At 35.6% G+C, this 21,473-nt stretch overlaps 1 protein-coding gene across 1 annotated transcript in view; it reads left to right on the forward strand.

Moving 5' to 3' along the window:
- The first annotated feature begins 2,473 nt into the window (after nucleotides 1–2,473).
- LOC139687010 (mesoderm induction early response protein 1-like) overlaps nucleotides 2,474–21,473 on the forward strand; it is a 38,039-nt gene continuing 19,039 nt past the window's right edge. The window contains exons 1-5 of the mRNA XM_071584093.1: nucleotides 2,474–2,892; nucleotides 10,378–10,514; nucleotides 12,780–13,038; nucleotides 18,240–18,319; nucleotides 19,190–19,414. Coding sequence (XP_071440194.1) covers nucleotides 2,841–2,892; nucleotides 10,378–10,514; nucleotides 12,780–13,038; nucleotides 18,240–18,319; nucleotides 19,190–19,414 — 753 coding nt within the window. The 5' untranslated portion in view covers nucleotides 2,474–2,840. The remainder of the gene's footprint in view (nucleotides 2,893–10,377; nucleotides 10,515–12,779; nucleotides 13,039–18,239; nucleotides 18,320–19,189; nucleotides 19,415–21,473) is intronic.

Raw genomic sequence — 21,473 nt, forward strand, 5'->3', positions numbered from 1 at the left:
TAATTAAATTATTCCTTAGTAGTCAATAATTCAAAACGAATTCCCTTAAGATATGTGTTTGTTTAATATCATTTTTATACTTTTTAATGGTTGGGCTCTCACAGCACCATGCAAGAAGTAGGATATCATCAACTTATCACCCCTCAAGACTGACTTCAATGATTTACAATGGGATTGGTGAGGATTTAACACTACTGGGAAGTTTAAGCTGGGAGATTGAATTAAGATAGCATTTTACAAGATGCCAGAGGAGAAGGTAAGGCAGGCATTTAAGCAAACATCAGAAGAATACAATATAATTGGTTAATTTGACTTCAGAAATAATTTTTTAAATCTTATTAAAAAATAATGATATTATTTCATCTAGAGGTGGTTAAAAAGCATAGTACTTCTGTAGTTGCAAAGAAGAGTACCTCCGCATGGTATCTTGTAAGCTACCACTAGATTACAGGGCATAAGGAGTTTCCAAGCTATGCTTGCAACATCTAAGATAAGTTTTGCTTAATATTTGATTACCTGTAAACGCTTATTAAGACAGTATTATAAAGAAAGGGTTTCATGTTAACCTTAACCAATTGAATCCCGGAAGCTATGGCCAAGGGGAAAATGCTGTCGTAACAATTTCACAAATATCTGAATAACCACCCGAGATCCATATTCCACCAAAACTTGGAGGTAAGTAACGACAATGCAACTTACATCCTAACACCAATCATGTACAGGCATTTTGCAATAATACATTTGAAAATCTAATGGCCCCCACACTATATTTAAGTTGGAATAATCACAAATAGTTCAGAAAGTTTGAAAAGTGATTAGTGCCCAAATATTAAAGCATAAATCTAAATAATAAAATTAAAAATCTATATCCTAGGGACATCCTGTGCTAATAATACTCCTTCACCCAGTCTTTGGCAATGAAGACGAAAATCCAAGAACATCTGAGAGTGATGTTGGTAATACAGCAAAAATTATTTTTTTCTCTAGAAAAAGGCTAAGCTAATGAATTAGAATTATCCTGGCATTTTAATGCTCATCTAAGGCATAACTCTATGTACAATATAATGGGATATGTAGCGAATATAATTCACAGCACTGCAAACCAAAATGGTCACAAACTGTAGTTGTAGCACCTCAAACCAAAATGGTCACAAATTGTAGTTCTAAGCAATTGAAGGTCATGTGTAAACATCTGCATGGGTGGTTGGTGTTATCAGTTCGATTTGAATACAGATTTAACGTTCACACTTTATTCTTAGATATTTGAATGTGGCAAAGATATTCAACAAATTCTGTACCAATGCTAAATATTTCTTTGCACTTAGTCTTACACTAATATGCAAGTAAATTTACCTTTAAATTTTGCATACCAGTCAGCCACGATATATATCTCCTCCTAGCCTGGTTTAGGAAAAGTCGCGTCCCAAGAAATTAAGGCGTAGGCTAACTCGAAAAATGAAGCGAAAACGTTTCTATGGCAACATGTTATTCTAATGAAATACTTTGGGTACTATTTCAATAATAAAATTTAGATTTGCTAGAGATTTACGTGCACCAAAGAAATGTGTTGCCTTATGGCGTCCACTAACTTCCCATCATACATATCTCAAAAAAATTAACATCAGGTTTTCTTGGTTTGATAATATTTGAATGAGCGTAATTGCTATTAGAAAACAAGAGGTGGTTGAATTTTCGTGGGTTGGTCTCATCGCAAGGGTAATTAAATAGGCAAGTGAAGGTTGAAATGTTTTATTCAAAGTGGCCGAAATTATTCACGTACAGTCATTGCTCTACATATATAGTGCTTCCCCGAAGAATCTTGAGTGAATAACTCTCGGGTTTCCCGACGGTTCAAATTGTCGCACATCGAAACTTTGCAGAATGCAATGAGGAACTTGTCCCACTTTAACACGAGAGATATTCACCCATTGGTAGCTCCAATTTTGGCATCGGAACCAGGAGAATCTTAGAGAAACATCACTGAATAAGAATTAGCCGAACAAGGTCGCTGGGGTGATTCGTTAGTCAATCTTTCAATCCTACTACTGAAAGTGATGGTTGTCACATTGAAGCGCCGACGCGCTTAAATGTGACAGCCATCGGTTTCAGTAGCCAGACTGAATAATTCACTGTCATTACATGTCACCCAACCGCCGTCTTGACAGTGATTCTTATTCATTTATGTTTATATGTCTATCACATTTAAGCAATCCGCGCTTTAATGTGACAGTGGATAATTCAGTGAAAAGATGCGACATCAGAACTTCGTTCATTTCCACGGTTTCTTTTCTGACCTGCCGGACCGTAACTGAATCGCCAGACCGACATGAACCTCTTGAAATTCAACTGCGCAATATTGGCCCGTTTGCCATGCTGGCCGATAATTCTCCTCCAGTGATCGCTTCCGCAGAGCACTCTATGCTCAACGTATAGAACCAAAGGATCGTTGCATCGCATCGCTTAGGAGAAACATCTGCCAACTAGTGTCAGCGTATTTTTGGTGGTGTTGTTTTGAGGTAATAGCGGTTTTGATAATTTAAAGTGTCATCGGTGGGTACCATGAAAAATGCAATATATTTGTGAACAGTCGTTTCAAGATGGAATCTTTGGTTGGTACACCTTAAAGTGCCACTTCATTTATCCCTTGGCAGAATAATGGAATCCTACCTAAAAGTGCATTCGGTTGTGTTGCCATTGCATAATTTGTTTATGAAAAACATCTTTGACGTAGGATTGTGCTGCTTTCGTCGTCATCCAAACAACTTAAGATATCAACAATTGCTTAATTTTCAATTGAGAAAACAGTATTTTTATCGTTCCTGTTCATCATTGTTGTCAAAATGCAGGGTCGAAAGGCGGCTTCAGAGCTTAGAGACGCCTGCGAAGGAAATGGTAAGCAGAATGAAAATATTTATCACAGTACATGTGTCATCACTATTGATTTTCTTGACATCTTGTAACATTATACTGTTGTGAATTGTTTGCATGTATTTGTGTGTTACTCAGAGACGCTTTTAAACTTTGTGCGTATCGACCGTCCCAAATTGCATACATTTGATGCCTATAATTATTTCATCGAATTTCCCCTCACTCATATGCATAAGTGTGCAGGTTGGGAATGTACGTTTTTATCCTGATAACATCTCTGTCCAAGGAAATGAACGGGCAATTTTATAGAGGAAATAAAATTACCTAAATTGCTTTATTTTACTCTCCAAACTTCTTAATGCATACATATCCACCATATAATTGGTATCAATTTTATTTCACCCAAGTTCAACGGACTAGCAAAATTACTTGCGTGAGACCCTTGGTAGAATAAATTTTGAAATGTTGATCTCTATTTTCATGTAATTCAAGAATGCGGTGTCGTAGTGCCATTGAGTTATGAAGTTGATAACTTTTTATTGGCCATAAATCTTGGATATTAATAAAGAGTTGGTTACGTTCTATGGCATATTGCCTTTGAGTTTTACGCACTCGCATATAATGTATAGAACATTACTGGAAAGTAATCAGAGATTGTGAGCATGACCAATTTTATCGTATTTTGAGTCTTATTTGCCACTGACATGCGGAATTTCATTTCGTCTACTTAATCTAAAATGCGTCTTGTGGTATTTAGAGTGAAACAGTGTGTTCTTATGTGCTTCTTGGTGTGATAACACTTTTCCATATCAACAACAGCAAATGCGAGAAAGAATTAAGAAGTTTTTGCATTATCTGACTGCAGGAGACCTAGGAGGTAGTGATTCACTTACCCATTGCATTTAAACATGCTGCCAGGTTTTAGGGGCAGCTCTGATTGAAATAAAAGTACAGAGCCAAACTGCTCTGCATGAAACAAAAGGAAAGGTACTGATTACTAAATGTAGACTTCAGTAGGTTATTTCGGACGATGACGAGGTGGCAAGTAAGGATTCACAGTTAATCAGAATTTTGTTATGGCCAATTAAACAACCAGCAATAAACTTTATAGTTTCTGCGTTTGACTTGTTCCCTTGGAGAATATGCTTTACCTACCTTTTATGACTTCCAGTTGATTTTAGCCTGAAAGAACTTAAAATCTGTGACCTCTTAGAACGTTTAAAACTTGTGACTAACATTTATTAATTTTCAATTGTAAGTAACTAATTGAAATGTGGTGTTCATTCTTTTATTTTGTTTTCATTTGTTTTTGTACAATTTTACCGCTATTGGGTTGCTCATGTCCGAGGACATTTCAGAGATACCAAATGCAGCTCACCTGATAACATATTTTTACGTCGTTTTATATGTGATGTACAGCTATTACCGGTTTTATAATTATCTTTTCATCCTATTGCTTAATAAAATGTTCAAATTTATGGCAACCCAGCAGGGAGAGCATTTTTTTACATTCTACAGTGGTGGTTTTGTGCATGCAAATCTTCAAACAAGCTTATCAGTATATTTTTTTGGTACCCAAACCAATTCATCTATAAGGTGCCCATTAGAAATTCAAGTAGCTAATATAACTAAGTACCAAAGTAATGGTTTTTAACTTTGGCTCACCAGTGACAGTTATGCTACATAAATTTCTTCCTACTGCATAATACAGGGAAGGAAAAAAGTATCAATGGATATTGATACTTTTTTTGTACCTAGACATCCAGTAGTTCCAAATACTCTATGAATGTAGCCAGGGAAAATCATGAATTGGTACACGGGAAAGATTAATATAAAAAGGGTTATTCTATATTCAAGGCATACACAGTCAATTATATCCCTGTACCAATTCCAAAGAAACTGCGGGAGATGCCGCAACAGTAACTTTTAATGGAGTCGTCCGTTAATGTGCATTTCAATGCAACAATTTCAGAGTGTAAAAATCATTTGCCTTGAAGGCGAATGATTTTTACACCCTGAAATTGTTGCATCCCTGTACCACTTTAAAATCTTGATGACCATGATACTTGCAACCTGATAGTTATTTTATTTCCTGGCTTATAGATAGATAGATAGTGGTCTTTATTTGGGCGAAATTGAGACCAAATGGTCCCTTCTTCCATTTAACCCATCGTCGTATACATATTATATTAGGCGTTAAACTTATAGTTACATTCATATGTACACATAAATACATATAGACAGACATAAATTCATTTAGCACAGATTTGCACATCGAAAAGAAAAAAGTATATACATATATATACACATACATACACACTCATACATACCTATATTCATACACATACCTACACATATACATGCATATCCACATACATATACACACATAAACATACATACATGCATTCATACACATACATAAATACATATATAATTACGCATATATACACCCATACATGTATGCATATATAAATTAAGAATACACCTACATATACTCAAATTAAATGACAGTGAAGATAGAGTACAATAACAATGAGGAAAGTCTAAGCAAAGAATGAGGTTTGTGGGAAAAGCTAGGGAGAGCGTGGCATTGCTCAACTAGTAAAAACCCACGCAGGAAAAACACCCACGAAGAGAAGGGGGGTGTGAAAAACCTGCGAAAACCCTATTAATTAGAGGAAAGATACATGTACATTGTAACAATCATTTTTACATAGTATACGTATTATTAAGTTACCGAAATTGAATTGGAGAAATTAAATTCAGGACAACACATGCGGAGTAATGAGAAGTGTGATATTTCTAAAAATAATTATGCAAACTCCTACCGCTTGAGATGACAAAACAAAAAAGCAGGGTGAAAAAAGTAGACACAGTGATCTGTAAAACAGCTGAGTGGAATGATGGAGGGTATACTGGTTAAGTACCTGAGGAAAATGAACTTGTGAAGTGCTCTTCTAAATGTTGTTGTTGATGAAGAGTTTTTTATGTCATCTGGGAGAGAGTTCCACAGACGGCATGCTGTAACATGAAAAGATTTGTCATAGATTTCCGTGCGATGGTGTGGGACAAGAAGTTTATTATTACCCCTAGTATTTCTGTATGGTGATTGATTAAAAATTTTACCTTTGTAATTACTGCAGTTTACCTTGAAGTAAAAAAATGATGTACAAACATCCCTATTTTATTTCAGGTTCACGTATCTAAGTTACCCAAATATGCAGGAATTTGTACGATACCTCAGGGGAGGTCACCTAGAAATGAGCTCAATTTTAGAGGGATGTAGTTTTCTAGTTGGGTGCAAGAGAAATTTTTACTTTTGGATTCTTAAAATAAATGTGGTAATCAGCCATAAGGTTTTTTGATAGGTGAAGTTGATAGGTGAATAGTTCATGTGCCATCTATGGTATTCCCAGAAGATCTTTCATCTGAAAATTCACACTGCAAGTAAAATAAATCATCTGAAGTGGAATGTTTGCGAAAGTATAAGAACCACAGATGTATGTTTTTACTTGTAAGGCTACTCATTTCTTCCCTTCTCTTCGGCAGGTATATCAATAAGGCCATTCTCACTTTTAGTACAGAAGTCTCCCAAGCGGTGACTTTTTGGTCCTTAATCCGTGGATAATATCCTTTTTTGGTTGTGGCTGTTGCAAAGATAATTTATTATTCACAGTAAACAGGAGACTGAATGTTCTGTGTTAGGTCGTAATATGTACAGGACTAATCAGAAGTAATTGTGCAAGTTTATGCATATTTAGGAAAGGTATACCAATCATAGCTGCATGAATCCTAGTGATATTTTCTGTGACATTGTTATTAACATTTTTCCCTTAAATATTCCATCCAAATTTCACTGTCATACTTATTGTAATATGATATCATTGGCCATGGCTATCCTTTGATAATGAAATAATGGTTGATGGCTGGCTACCTGAGGAGGGTGTAACTTGGTGAAGTAAAATCACAGTATAGATGTTGGCCTTATGCGAAAATATTTTATTTTTCATAATTATTTTTGGTCACAGAATATGGCCAATTGTATTCAATATCATCATTATTTCGAGAAAGCAATGAGTGGACCAACATTTTTTCCTCTGAGAATGGTATGGTGATGGGGAATAGGATATTAAGTATGTGAAAAAAGGACTAGTGTGGAATGAAATTTGGGTGGTTCGTTTAGTGGTGTGTTGAAATGGATTTTGAGGTAATGTCATAAGGAGCACTGGGAAATGGCTGTGTAAGAGATGTACCGTGGCCATTGTGTTGTCAGGTTCCAGAACATGTCAGATGATTTCAAATTGTTTCAGGGGATTGGGTTGAATACCTACATTTCAAACTTTAAATTTTCAGGGATAGATTTGTGCGGGTTAATAAGTTGCCATAAATGTGTGCACGTAATTGTTAACATATCCAATTTTAAAACTGCTCCTCCATTCCTAAATTTTGCATTTTCAAATGAAATAAGATGCATATGGCATCTTAGAACGATTGGAAATCATCTGGCAATATCTAGTCACCTGACCACACGCTTATATAATGAGCTGCTATTATGCAACCAGATCCAAACTCCATATTTTCAAAATTGTCTCAAAATCTAATACAATCAATACTTATGTATCAAGATATTAAAAGTAACCTATCAGTCTCAGCAAGGTGGTGGTAACACAGTGGAATATCAATCTAATTTCTTTATTGAATGATGTATCATCACACACTAAAATTTGCTTGTAGAACACAACTGATTTCAATGAATATCATTATCACATGGTGAAAATAATTGTAGATGTATGCTCCTGAAGAGATTTGTTATGAATGCAGTTGGTTAATGTGTGAATTAGATTCAGTATTAAGTGTGTTTAAATTAAATATCGAGTATATGAAGAAGGGAGCAACAGGTAGTAGTTGCGTAAGATACTGCTGTTCCATCATTGTTTTCACCAAATGATAATAGTCATCAAACTATTGTTCTGTAACCAAATTTTTTTGGAGGAGTACATTTTCTTACGATATGTATCTGTTGTTCTTAGTGAATTGGCTAACCATTTCATCATGTAAGATTTGGTGTTTTCCTGGCCCACAATTCCAGCAAAGACTTCGCCACAGTTGATCATATTAATGTGCCACTTAAGAAATCAAAAATGTGTGTTGGTGTGTATAGTTTCCATGGTGTTGAGGTGTGAATAAGCCTTCTCAATGAGAGTAGTCTCAAGTCAACCCCCCTGCTACTGAAGAGAAATTCTATTTAATCAGCTGAATAATTGCCTTGCCTGTTTAAACAATTTTTACTCTTTTACCTTATCCAGTAGGGCATCCTTTTTTCACGTTTTGAATTCTTGACTATGCCAATGTTTCCTCAATATGCTGGCCTTGAAGGTGGAAATTTGAATGGCTAGTTGTTTTTTTAGCTTAAAGATTATCTGAAAAGTAGTCTTAAGGTTTCAAATATGCTGTAAACATATTTCATAAGTAGAATATAATCCATGCAAACAGGCACGCACACACGCATGCACATGCGAACAAACACGCACACAGACACATATAAATATATATATATAGCTGGGTATATACCTGGATCGCTCAAGTGGTTAAGATCCTCCGCCCGGCAGGTGGAAAGATCCGGAGTTCAAATCCTGGTCTAGGAAATATATTATATATTTATATAATCTAGGAAATATTTATAATATTTTTGCATTCGTGATCTGCTTGATTCCACCTTCACCATCTCTCCTGTGTTCGTCCTGTATGTGTGTTCCTATCCCTTTTCCTGATATCGGTTTCTATATAAATGAGTATTTGTTCGCCGTTTGGCGGGATTTCGTGTTTGAATGTGTATTAGGCCAATGTGGCTCATCTCTTCTTCTGGCCATGCGTGCCACGAAACGCACTGCTCTTATCCTTTATGATGATGTATAATTCCTTTACTACTATCCCTTCCTCTGTGTGTCTTGTCTATTTCTCCTTTGGTGGGTGAAACAGCTCCCTAACGCCATCTCTTGGCCAAAGAATCGGGGCACTTGGTTGCATAAAGCATCAAAGATCTCAGTGTAAATAATGTTTCCTGGATAGCTCAAGTGGTTAAGAGCCTCCACCCGGCAAGTGGAAAGATCTGGAGTTCAAATCCCGGTCTAGGAAATATTTTAGCATTCGTGATCTGCTTGATTCCGCCTTCCCTACCTATCCTCTGTTCGTCCTTTATGTGTGTTCCTATGCCTTTTCCTTATATCGGCTTCTATAAAAATGAGTATTTGTTTGCCATTTGGTGGGATTTCGTGTTCAGATGTATATATATTAAACCATAAACACAGTGATCAACCCGAAGGTCAGTTTGTGGGGGATGATAGAGTTTACCCAGTACTAAGCGCTATACAGCATCTGAAATTCACACATGAGGGTAGGGGGGCCAGTTCCTTTGGCTGTGCCAGTTATGGTTTCCTAGGAAGATCTGGTTCCCGAAAAATCACATAGCTTGGGTGGAGCTGCAGGCTCCCAGAAAAGCTTGCCTGGGAATCGAACCCAAGCCCTCCAGTCAGTAGTCAAGTGTTCTACCCCGGGACTACCTAGACCCATTATATATACAGGTCTGTGTATATATATATACATATGTGCATAAATTATAATTGTATTTGGCTAATGTACCTCATCTCCTTCTTCTTGCTATGTGTGCCACGAAACGCACTGTTCCTATCCTATCTTTTGTGACTGGTTTAATTACCTTAATCTATGGATTATGTAAACCTGTTTCACTCCATAGGTTTCAAAACCTCATGTAACCTGTATTCTGCTCCAAGGGACTTTGCTCCCAGAGCAATAAAAATTGTTTATTATTATTATCTGGTGTTGTATGATTGCTTACCTAATGTCCTTTCCACTTGTGTTTTGTCTATTTCTCGTTTGGTGGGTGAAACAGCCCCCTAATGCCATCTCTTGGCCCAAGAATCGGGGCACTTGGTTGCATTAACCCCTCTCAGATTTCAGTGTAAATTAAGTTTCCTCTATAGCCCAAGTGGTTTGAGTATCGGCCCGGCAAGTGGAAAGATCCAGTGTCCCAAGTCCCTGTCAAGGAAATATTTTGGCCCTTGTGATCTGCTCAATTCAGCCTTCCCCTCCTCTCCTGTGTTCATCCTTTATATGTGTTCCTATCCCTTTTCCTTGTACCTATTTCCATGTGAATGAATATTTGTTCACCATAGTATGGGTTTTCGTGTTTAAATGTGTGTATATAAGTATATATATAAAACACAGTTAACTTGAAGGTGGGTTTGATAGGTGATGGTAAATCTCACTCAATACTAAACCCAATGGCATGTGAAATTCTCACATAAGGGTAGGGGCGATACACTTTCCTTAGCTATTGTTTCCCAGGAAGATGGGGTACCCAAAAAATCATTCAACATGGGTTAAGCTGAAGGTACCTAGGGGAATCCATAAATGCACAGGCTCTAATTGCTCTAATTTTAATCCATTCTCAAATTGTTGCATTGCATTATTAAAGATTTTTTGTATCAGGTGCTAGTGCGGACAAAGAGTTCAATCCCAGTGTCGATATGATGGTCAATGACTTTGATGATGAGAGGACATTGGATGAAGAAGAGGCCCTGGAAGGTTCAGAAGATCCACAAGCAGAGTTGTCAAATCTTCAGAAGGTAATTGCTGTCTCTTTTGTCTACTATTTGATAATTTATTTCAGTTTCATGAATATCCCTATGGCAGATAAATTTTTAATCTGAAGAAACAAGTTTTTATTCTTTAACTATCTCAGTGTCAATACATTTCCTTATGAAAATCGTCTGGTTACCGTGATGGAAAATAAAAACCCTTAGTAATTTCCAGAGTAAACCATTACATACAATTATGTAATGGTTTACTGTGTGATGTATGTGACTTGTTTGGCATTTTTTATCACAAAAGACCAAAGAAAAGTTGAGTCAAAACTATTCTTCATGTCAAAAATATTTTGACATGAAGAATAGTTTTCAGTGATTGTATAAAATTCCATATAAATATTCTTTTTTATTTCTAAATTTCCAAATGCTTTACAAGCCTTGGTAGTGCTTGCAATAGAAATTGGTAATGTAAAATGACTTAGTGGTCCAAAATTTTTGCTGTTTTTTCAGAAGTGTGTCATATAATGTTAGTAATCTAGAAATAGGTCTAAAAAGCATTACAATAAGCCAGATTTTTCCAATTGCTGGACAACCTTATTTGAAATATTAAGTTACATCATACAATTTAATTCTAGCTCAAAAGCAATAAAGCTTCTCTTGATATGACACTTAACTCCAAATGAACCGAAATATATCCAACAAGACTTTGTGGGAGGATACCATATTGAATAAAACTCTAATGCAATTTGAGTTTTTTTCTAAGCTAAGCATTACAATAGGAGGGCAAAAACTAGAACAGGTAGAACAGTTTATGTATCTTGGAAGTGTTTTCGACCAACATGTTCAAAGTAGTAGGGATGTAAGGAGAAGAATTGTGCTAGGCAAAGAGGCTTTCACAAGGAGGAGGGACGTTGAGTAAGGATATTAAGAAAAGACTCGTAAAAACTTTGATATGGAGCGTAGCTATGTACTGCGCGGAAACGTGGTCATTGAAGCAGGAGGGTAGACATAGACTGGAGGCTTTTGAAATGTGGGTGTGGAGAAGAGTGGTGAAGGTGAAGTGGACAGAGAAGAAAACAAATGAGGAAGTACTTGGTATGGTGGGCGAAGAGAGGGGTTTGTTGGGGGCAATCCTATGGAGGCAGGAAAAGTGGATGAAGGGGGTGTTGACCGGCAGTGGGATGTTGAAGACTGTGATAGAGGGGAGAATGTTGGGCAAAAGAGGAAAGGGAAGGAACAGGATAGGGATGTTGGACGGGATGAAGGGAGAAAGGAAGTACTCAGAGATGGAGAGGGACCTGATATAGAGTAGGTTGCTGGATTTACTGGTTTTTGGAGTCACAATATATTTATTTAGTAGCTGTGTCTATCTAAAAACCTACTATAACCGGTAGATTACCTAATAATAATATATATATACACACCCACATATATATATATATATATATATATATATATATATATATATATATATATATATATATATATATATATATATATATATATACATATATATATATATATATATATACATATACATATATATATGTATATATATATATATATATATATATATATATATATATATATATATATATATATATATATATACATATATATATGTATATGTATGTATATATATATATATATACATATATATATATATATATATATATATATATATATATATATATATATATATATATATGCACACACCTATAAACCAAGAGTAGGAAGTGTAACCCCAATTTTTCTTCTTTTTTTCGTGCCCAATGACAGATTCTTTTGATAAAATACTCAGTATATTTAAATAAATATGAAAGTGCAATTGAGTTGAATTCAGGAGTTAGCTCCCAACAAAATCAATTACTCTATCTAAAATTGGTTTTATATTTTGTAATCAAATATCTGCAATCGAGCATGTCTAGATGGAAATACTTTGTGATGGGTTTTGATGCTATTAGCACCTTTTTGCCAGAGATGATTCTTTATATTGAATCTAGTCACAGAGTATAGCCTGTTAAACTGCTGTTATATGTTTTTAAATTCCAATGTAAAGAATAAGTTTTTCGATCATTGTATGTTGTTTTAATTTTTGATTTAACACCTTTTGCTTTGTTATTATTTATAGCGTTTCCTTTAAAAGTGATAATTAGGAGTTTTGCTCTTGTGTTACAATAGTTATGCAATTGTACATTTCACAATTACTTTTAATTAGGAAACAGCATGATATTTTTCCACACAGTGGTCAAGTTTTTCTGTTTAGTTTCCTTGTTTTTTGAGAAAGGTGTACAAATCTTTCAGGAAGGTGATATGCCGTTGGAAGAATTACTTGCTATGTATGGATATGGTGACCCCCCATCTGATAAAGTACCTTTAAGTAGTAGCTATGAACCTTTATCTAGTCTGGAACAGACTACAGACAAAGATGAAGAATCTGAGGCATTTGCTGATGTTGAGGAACCAAAGAATGAGCCTTCTGATCTTCAACAACTGTATACAGAATTGCCATCAACACCCAAGAGGAAGGAGCACGGGCATGGGGCATGCAGGCTGCTAAGATGTGAGTGCTGATTCATGCATCTTAATCTATTTTAATATTACCAGTTTTTTAAGAACCTTAAAGGATTTTTGGACATATTCATTAAGCAGGACATGCTCTTTATCTCTGAGGTAAGCATGGCCATTCCTGATTATACATGTATATTTAGACATGAAATGAAGGTATTTGTATTTACTTCTTGTGTTGAACTCCAAGTCTACAGGCAATCCCCTCTAAGTACTCATATTATGCTAGTGTCATCCTACGTATATATTCCTTTCTATTTAGCATAATATTCTATTACCCCGAGAAACTATTTGTTGCATAAAAGTTAAAATAAGTATAACCTCATGGCACATTAAGGGAGATTGTGCTGTGATTCCTGGTGGATTAACTTCTCAATTGCAGCCTCTGGAAATTTCAGTCAGTGAATTGTTCAAGGGATATTTGCAAGAGTGGATGAAGTAAATTGAGGCACCAGCTCATGACATCACACTGACCGGGAAAATGAAACATCGATCAATTACTAGTCTTTCTGAGTAGGTGAAAGTTAAAAGTGAGACTATCATAAAGTTTTTGAAAACACAGGTGAAAATAATTGCATACGTTATTTTAGTAGTCATCAGTATTTCAATCCTAGGATTGGTTTACTGCAGCCCTCCATTCTACTCTATTTTTTGTCAATGCCCTCAATCATTGATACCCCCTCTATTTTATGTCCTTCTTAATTTGTCCTATGTGCATCTCTCTTGGTCTCCCTTGTCAAATCTATCCTTCTATTTTTCCTCCTATTATATTCCTAATCAATCCATTGTGCCTCAATGTGTGTCCAATCCATCTATTTCTTCTTTGCCATGGAGTTTTCCATACGGTCCAATCCTCATCTGCTCTTCTATATACTTCCTTGCTCCTTAATTTGTCTGTCCATGTAATCTTCAGCATTCTCCTCCAGCACCATGTTTCAAAGGCTTCTGTTCTTTGCTGATCCACTTTTCCAATGTTCCAAGTCTCGGAACCATAGAGCGCCATGCTCCACACGAAGGTCTTGACGAATGTCTTCCTTGTTTCCAGTCTTAGGTTCTTTGAACGTAGCGATTGCCTCCTCTTCATAAATGCATTCTTAGCTTGGGCTATTCTTCGCTTGATGTCGGTCAAAGTCCTTCCATCCCATGTTATGCTGCTACCCAGGTAGATGAAGGATTCCACTTGCTCTAGTTTCCCCTCTCAAATGGTGATATCTGCACTCAGCTTCTCTCTTTTGCACTCAAGGATTTCAGTTTTCTTCTTGTTGATGTTCATATTATATTCCCTCAGCACTTGATCCATAGCACTTAGAGTTGCTTGCAGGTCCTCTCGTGTTTCCGCCACTACTGCGCTGTCATCTGCAAACCGGTTGCAGCATGTTGATTTATTCTCCAATTACCTTGACTCCTTTGATACCCAATTCTTGTGTTTCTTTTATTGCCTCTTCTAGGTTTACGTTGAATATTGCTGGCAAGAGGTTGCATCCTTGTCTTACTCCTTTGTTTATTTTCACTTCTATTATTTTCCATTTCTTGTTTGCATTGTTGTAACCAGATTCTTGTAGAGGTTATGGATAATTCTTCAGTTGTTGTAGTCCAATCCAAGCATTTCTAGTATCTTGAACATCTTGTTCCATTCGATGTTGTCGGAGGCCTTCTCCAAGTCCACAAATGCCACATATAATGGCTTATTTACGTGTCTCATTTTTTTTGCCCAGAACCCTCAAGCTGAGAATTGCCTCTCTTGTTTCTCGGTTTTTCCTGAATCCGAATTGGTTTTCTGAGAGGCTGCCTTTTATCCTTCCTTCCATTCTATGGCTAATTATCCGAGCAAGGATTTTTGATGCTCGAGTCACCAGGCTCAATGTTTTGTGTTCTTCGCATTTATGTGTTTTTGGTTTCTTCGCATTTATCTGTTTTTGGTTTCTTTGGTATTGCAATCGTAAAACTTTTCTCAAAGTCTTCTGGCATAGACACCGGTTTTCCTTCCCGTTTACTGTTCCCAGAACCTCTTCCAGTTGTTCGTATACTTCTTCTATTTCCTCTTCTGAATGGCTGGATGTAGGCATATACACCTGCACTATCACTGTGTCTGTAGGCTCTCCCTCTAACCTTATCATCAGTATCCTCTCACTGTATTGCCAGTACAATCTGACTCTTCTTGCCCACTCCTGCAATTCTCTAGTCATCTCCTGAGTATATCACCCTGTATCCGTAGCTCCAGAAGTCGTTGGCCCCTGCCCATTTAATCTCGCTCAATCCTAGGATGTCGATTTCCCAATCTGTCTATCTCCATCTTGGCATTTTCCAACTTCCCGCACACTCCCAATGATCTTGCATTCCATATCCCTATCCTGTATTCTACCGCTTTGACTGATGTTCCCCTCCCAGTAGTCCCCACCCGGAGATCCGATTGGGGGACTATTTTTCTTGTGGAATATTTTACCTTGAGGAAAGCCATCATGTCACATTTGAATGCAAGGCTGCATTCAAATGTGACATGATGGATTTTAGTAGTAGTGATGTTAAATTTCTAGTATTCTACAAAGTATAAATTATGGTATGCTAGCTATTTTTGAGATATAACAGGAGAATCTACACCAATTCCATTCATTCGTATTTAGTATTAACATAAAATACTTAGATCCGTTTCAGTCTGGTCAAAGAAATTGTGGTAAATTTTAACCTGAAAATATCATAGTGCATCCTGTGTGTCTTATGGACTGGGAAATATTGCAGTTATTTTCATTCTTTTTTTTTCTATGAATCAAATTCGAATTCTAGGTTGGTTCATTCCGTGATAGAAGAAAAATGAAGGTTATTCACGATCCTGAAAAATGTATAATTTTCTTTGAATGAAAATTGTGCTTAATTGTGTTTTATTTGCATGGAATGCATCATTATTTTGAATATTAATTTGGAGTGGAATCTCGCATGGCGAGTGATTTGCATTAGGAGTAAGAATATTTTAACCAAAAATGATATGCTCGACGAGCAACTTTTAAAATAATGAGTGATGGGGAGAAGGTAATTCCTGGAATGATTGTGCATCTGCTACTTCAGTTTGTGTTTAGTACTCATTTTGCTTGCATCTTAGTGTTGCCAGTGATCACTTTTCCAAACTTGTATTCAGACGTATTACTTGTGATTTTTTTTTGTGCAAAGATTAATAATATCATGTGCATAGTTTAAAGAGATGTTCCCAAAGAAAAACCACCAGAAGACAGCAAGAGAACAAGCATAACAGTAAAAATGGAAAGTAAAATGATTTAAAACTGAGAAAAAAGTTTGAGCATGGCTGATCTGGCATGCAAACTCATTTGATCAACCTCAGTGATTTGAACTTGCTGGTGACAAGAACATCTACACAATGGTTATGTATTCTTAATGATGTTGAAAGATTGTTTCTCATATGGATAAACAAAAAGCATTGCAATGCGACAGTAGTAACAAGAATATCATTTTTGAGAAGGTGGAAGTAATTCTCGCCGACTTAGTTAAGAAAATGCCAGATTCATCAATAGCCAAACAAGTATTTAAGGGAAGTTGTGGGTGGTTCAAGAAGTGTAAGAGAGAGCTGTCATCCACGTCCATGTGAGGCGTGGTGCAGAACAAGCTCCCACTGCGGTCTTCATCTGTGAAATGAGGAATATTACATAGCAAACTATATATTTACACATAACAAGAGGAGAATGCATTGCCTGGCCACAAGCCATTGAAATGCATTCTCACACTGCTATTTTGTGCTAATGCAAGCAGTAATTGAAAATTAAACCCCTGCCTGCTCACCATTCAGAAACTCATGAGCCTCCAATGCTGTGTTAAGTCCAGAAGAGGGATGAGATGTAGAGGTCCTGAGAAACTTGAATGGCATCGTACCATGCATACAAAGCATCACCACAGCTATTCGTGTCAGACATTTTTTTAAATGATAATGCTGAGTTGCTTTTTCACAAAATGTTAAATCATCAGCAAAAATAAATGTCTCCATATAGCTATCTAGTAAATAAATGAACGAGGAATGTATTATAAATAATAAACTAATTATTTTATTCTTATCTAAATTTAAAAATCGAGTTTGCATTTCTTGTTGGTTCATTCAGCGATAGAAGAAAAGATGAAGGTGATCCATGATCTTTAACAAAGTCTACATGTACAACTGTCCTTGATCAAAACGTTTACATAATTTTTTTTTGTCATGGAATGCATTATTGCATTTTACATTAATTAAATGGTAAAACGTTTTCGCTTAGCAAGAAAAATTCCAGTATGGATTATGCTTGTTGTGCGAGGGTCCACTGTGCTGCGGGTTTGAAATATTTTGTTCCTGATGGATAATCAATGGATCAATCAATCAATCACCTAATCAATGGATATGGTCATTCATGAATGAACTGTGAATATTACTTAATTTCTTTGTGTTTTAGTTATTACTTTAAACGCTCCACATTTTTTCAAAATAGATATTAATATTTAGGTATTTTTTTCACTGGCTGTGGGTATACTGCTACACTATAGATTAGTTGTCTTTTTTATTTCACTTGGTCTAATACACATTAGGTTTCAGAGATTAGTAGTATGTTTTCTCATTTATTTTTAACAATAATTTTTTATTTTTCCTTCCTAAGAAGCTAACTCCAATGATGCTGCCCGACATCAGCATTTGTATTTCTTGAATCAGTCCTGAGGAATTACCATTTATTGAAGTTTGACTCTACCACATATTAGCCATTGTTGGCACTCCTTATTATCAGCCTTCTGATCATTTTAAGTATATAGAATGCCATTAGTCAGTTCTTCTGTAACTTGGCAACTGCCTAGACATCCTTTGTCTGCCAGGCTTTCAGAAAGGCAATAAGTTGAAACGTAAGAACTAGGCTCACTAATCCTATGTGTGTTAATTTAAGTTTGTTGTATTTATCTTGCCATTTACATATTAGATTGTGTTTAATACAAGCACATTAGGTGTTCCAGAAATTTTCCTTTTGAAGTTGATCAAATTTTGGATTGGCAAACCCAGTCTAGTGGACTGCATTTTGGTAGGATATCTTTATAAGAATCTAGACTGGTTTGACCTGGGGGTAAATGTTAAGTTTTATTTTCACATAGTTTTTCTACTCTGCATTTTTAATGTTAAATTACTTGGACTGGAGAAATGTCTTCATTGCTGCTGCTAATCTTGCTTAATCTTGACTCTAGTTTCCAGGCAGGCAAGTGATGAAGATGAGGAAGATGATGACTATGATTACACTCCAGATGAAGATGATGACTGGCAGAAGGTATGTTCTTTGATATGTCATGATGGCATAATAATTTAGCAAAACATGGATATTGTGCTTACAATATAATGTTAAAGTGATTTCAAGATATTTCTTTTTTATATCTTAATTTTATATCTTAAATACTGCATCATTCATATCTCGCAAGACTGCATTATCATAATTTAACTTCAAATCAATTCACTTGTGAGATGAAGTGAGCTCAGAAAAAAAATATCGTACATCCACAGTGTGTTCGTGTGAAATTACTAAGTTACTTCTTTCATTTCAATATTTTGTTTAAATACTATAAGTTACATTTGAGACAGCCGATGAAATGGAGTATTTATTCCCATAACTAAGTACTTTAAATTGTTTATTTAAAATGCAATGCATATTAATTTCATGGTTGGCTCACCTTATGTGACTTATGTTATATTGCAGCAAATTAAAGCATTAAAGCTTATCAAAATATTGATATTTCATTGTTGAATACTTGAAATACTAAGCTATCAAAAATATTTTCATCAGATGAGGTAGGGTGATAGCCTTTAAGCTAATTACACGTCACAATAAGTTCAGGAAATTATTAGATTCTTTTACTCTAATCGTATCATGCTGGTGAAGTTAATACTGTGGGAATACATTTTTTAGAAATTACATTAATTAATGTATATACTTATGATAATCTCTACACATTGATTTCAATCCTAAAGTAGTGTGATGGGGAGCCTGAGGATACCTTGTAATTTCTTAAACTTCCAGTTTTACCGTGGAAAAGTGTATATCTATGTTTCTTGGTAAAATTCAGCTATTAATTCTAAACAGCAATCATAGGATCAAATGCTCTGATTTTATAAGCAATGACACCATCCATCATTGTTTTTACAGACAATTAAGGTTGGTGTTGAGTACCAAGCACCAATTCCAGATGAGTTGCACGAATATGATGATGCCTTGCCATATGAAAATGAAGACAAACTATTGTGGGACCCAAAATGTATGGAAGAGGCAGAGTTTGAGAAGTATCTCATTAAAGCCCAGGAATCCTTTGTGAATAACTCACAAGGGATGAGTTATACTCCCTCTAATGCTCCTGTGAGAGATGATGAACAGGTAATTATTAAAAGAGTCTTTATTTTTAGTTTTGTCTGTGCATACCTTTTACTATCAATCAAATTATTGAATAGTGAGCCATGTTTTCTTCACTTAAAATATTTTGTTTGGTTAGAAAAGCCAAGTTTTTGTAACTACCACTGATGTGGGAACCAGGAGAAGTTAGTGAAAGAATGTTGCTTCCCTTCCAATGACGTTCTTAATTCTATTCCTCTCCCATTAACATTAAAGTAAGGAGAGCAGGAAAAGAAATCTATTAAAGTATAAAATTTCAAGACATTAATAACATTTAATACACCAGATAGGACTCTATGATTGTATCAAAAATATATTTCATTTGAAATTAAAATGCCATCCAATGCTATGTTAATCTTCTGAAGTTTCAATACACTAGGTTGTGTGTTCCATTATCAAAGGTCTTGATAATTTTATACATTCAAGCAGTCAAGCACCTTAAATACAGACATAGAAATAACACATTCACTGGAATGCTGTACAAGGGCAAAGCCAAAATGTGTGAATATAAAAACAGATAATATACTTCTATACTTCAGAAGTAAATTAATACAAAAATGTGTGTTTTATATAATATTGCAGTAGAAGATAGTTATTTGTATACAAATTTGTATTTTGTATCCAAAATTTCCAGAACCAGAGATGTGTGGAATAAACAATATTTAACATGCTACATTTCTAGAGTCAGCAACATATAGATGATAAGTGATAGTAAAATAGCCGTTATTAATGATGATACTTCAATACAGTTAGCAAAAACACTAAGAAAAATTGCACATTATGGTTTAAATGAATTTCTGAATAAATGTATAAAATACCATATTTTCCCATCGATATCATGCACCTTATCTCTACAAAAATGTCCAGATGATCGAAAAAATGCTGATGCGCGTTATGTGATGAAAATTGAAAAAATCCAAACATTTACATACCTATGCAATTTAATAATATATCAACAATAATTTAAAGAAGTCTTGCAAAAATAAATTAGTCTGGAAGCATGCCTTTCTAATTGCATTCTATTTTATACAGATCTGCTACTTTTACAGTTATTTCATCTCATAAATCCATGAGATAAAAGAAGAAATCAAATGAATGAAGTGCATTTATTATCTCTTCTGGCACATCATCGAGTTCACTACTCAAAGTTAACTCGTCCTCATCTTCTAGCACTCGCGTTGAAATATTGCCTAAAGGTTTTTAAATCCATTTTTGACCCAAGTCACTCTGGCACCCTGCCAAATTTCCAGGATCATCTGGCTTATTTCTTCATAAGACACTTTTAATCGTACTGTCTTCTGACCCAGAGGGCATGGGTTCAAATCCTGGCAGTGTTGAATATTTTTCAGTGGTGTCTCGATCCCTACTTGAGGTGCTTTGTGGAGGGCACTTTGAGTGAGTACGCCGTCCGTCAGATGGGACGTTAAGCTGTGGACCCCTTGGCGCCTTTCGTAAAGAGTAGACTAATGCCGACGCCGGGTTTCTCTCCACCCTTCATCCTTTCCTGTCCATTCCCTGTGGGGCAAATGACCTCAGCTGTCGAAATACTACTTCTACTTCAACACTCTTTTAATCCTTCCCGATTCTGTGTTGTCTTTTTTACCAGACATCCACTTTTCCCAACTAGAACATAACTTTGAGTTAAAAGGTTTATCAATGGATAAATTCTGGCAGCCTCACAATTTCCTTTTTCTTTTGCAAAATTGATGACTTCTAGCGTAAACATCGTTGTATACGATTTTCTACTCCATGGCTAATTTCCTTGAGAAAATTCTAAATTACCAAAGCTCAACTCAATTCAGGTTTGAAACAATCACCATGTAGGTGGCACTTTCATAGAACTTGGAGGGCATCTAGAACAGCTGAGCGCCAATGCCAACAAAGTGAAGTAAAGCAAGCAAGACAAGAAAATTCTATTTCAATCATTCTCTTATTTTTTTATGTTTAATTCGCTGAACGTTAATTTATATAGCAAATAAAAGGGCGCACAAACCTATGTCCCATTTCGACTTCCAAATCATAGCAAAAAAAACAATGAGGCGGC

The sequence above is a fragment of the Hetaerina americana genome, unplaced genomic scaffold, assembly GCF_022747635.1.
Source record: "Hetaerina americana unplaced genomic scaffold, ioHetAmer1.1.p SCAF_16, whole genome shotgun sequence".
Classification (NCBI taxonomy): Eukaryota; Metazoa; Arthropoda; class Insecta; order Odonata; family Calopterygidae; genus Hetaerina; species Hetaerina americana.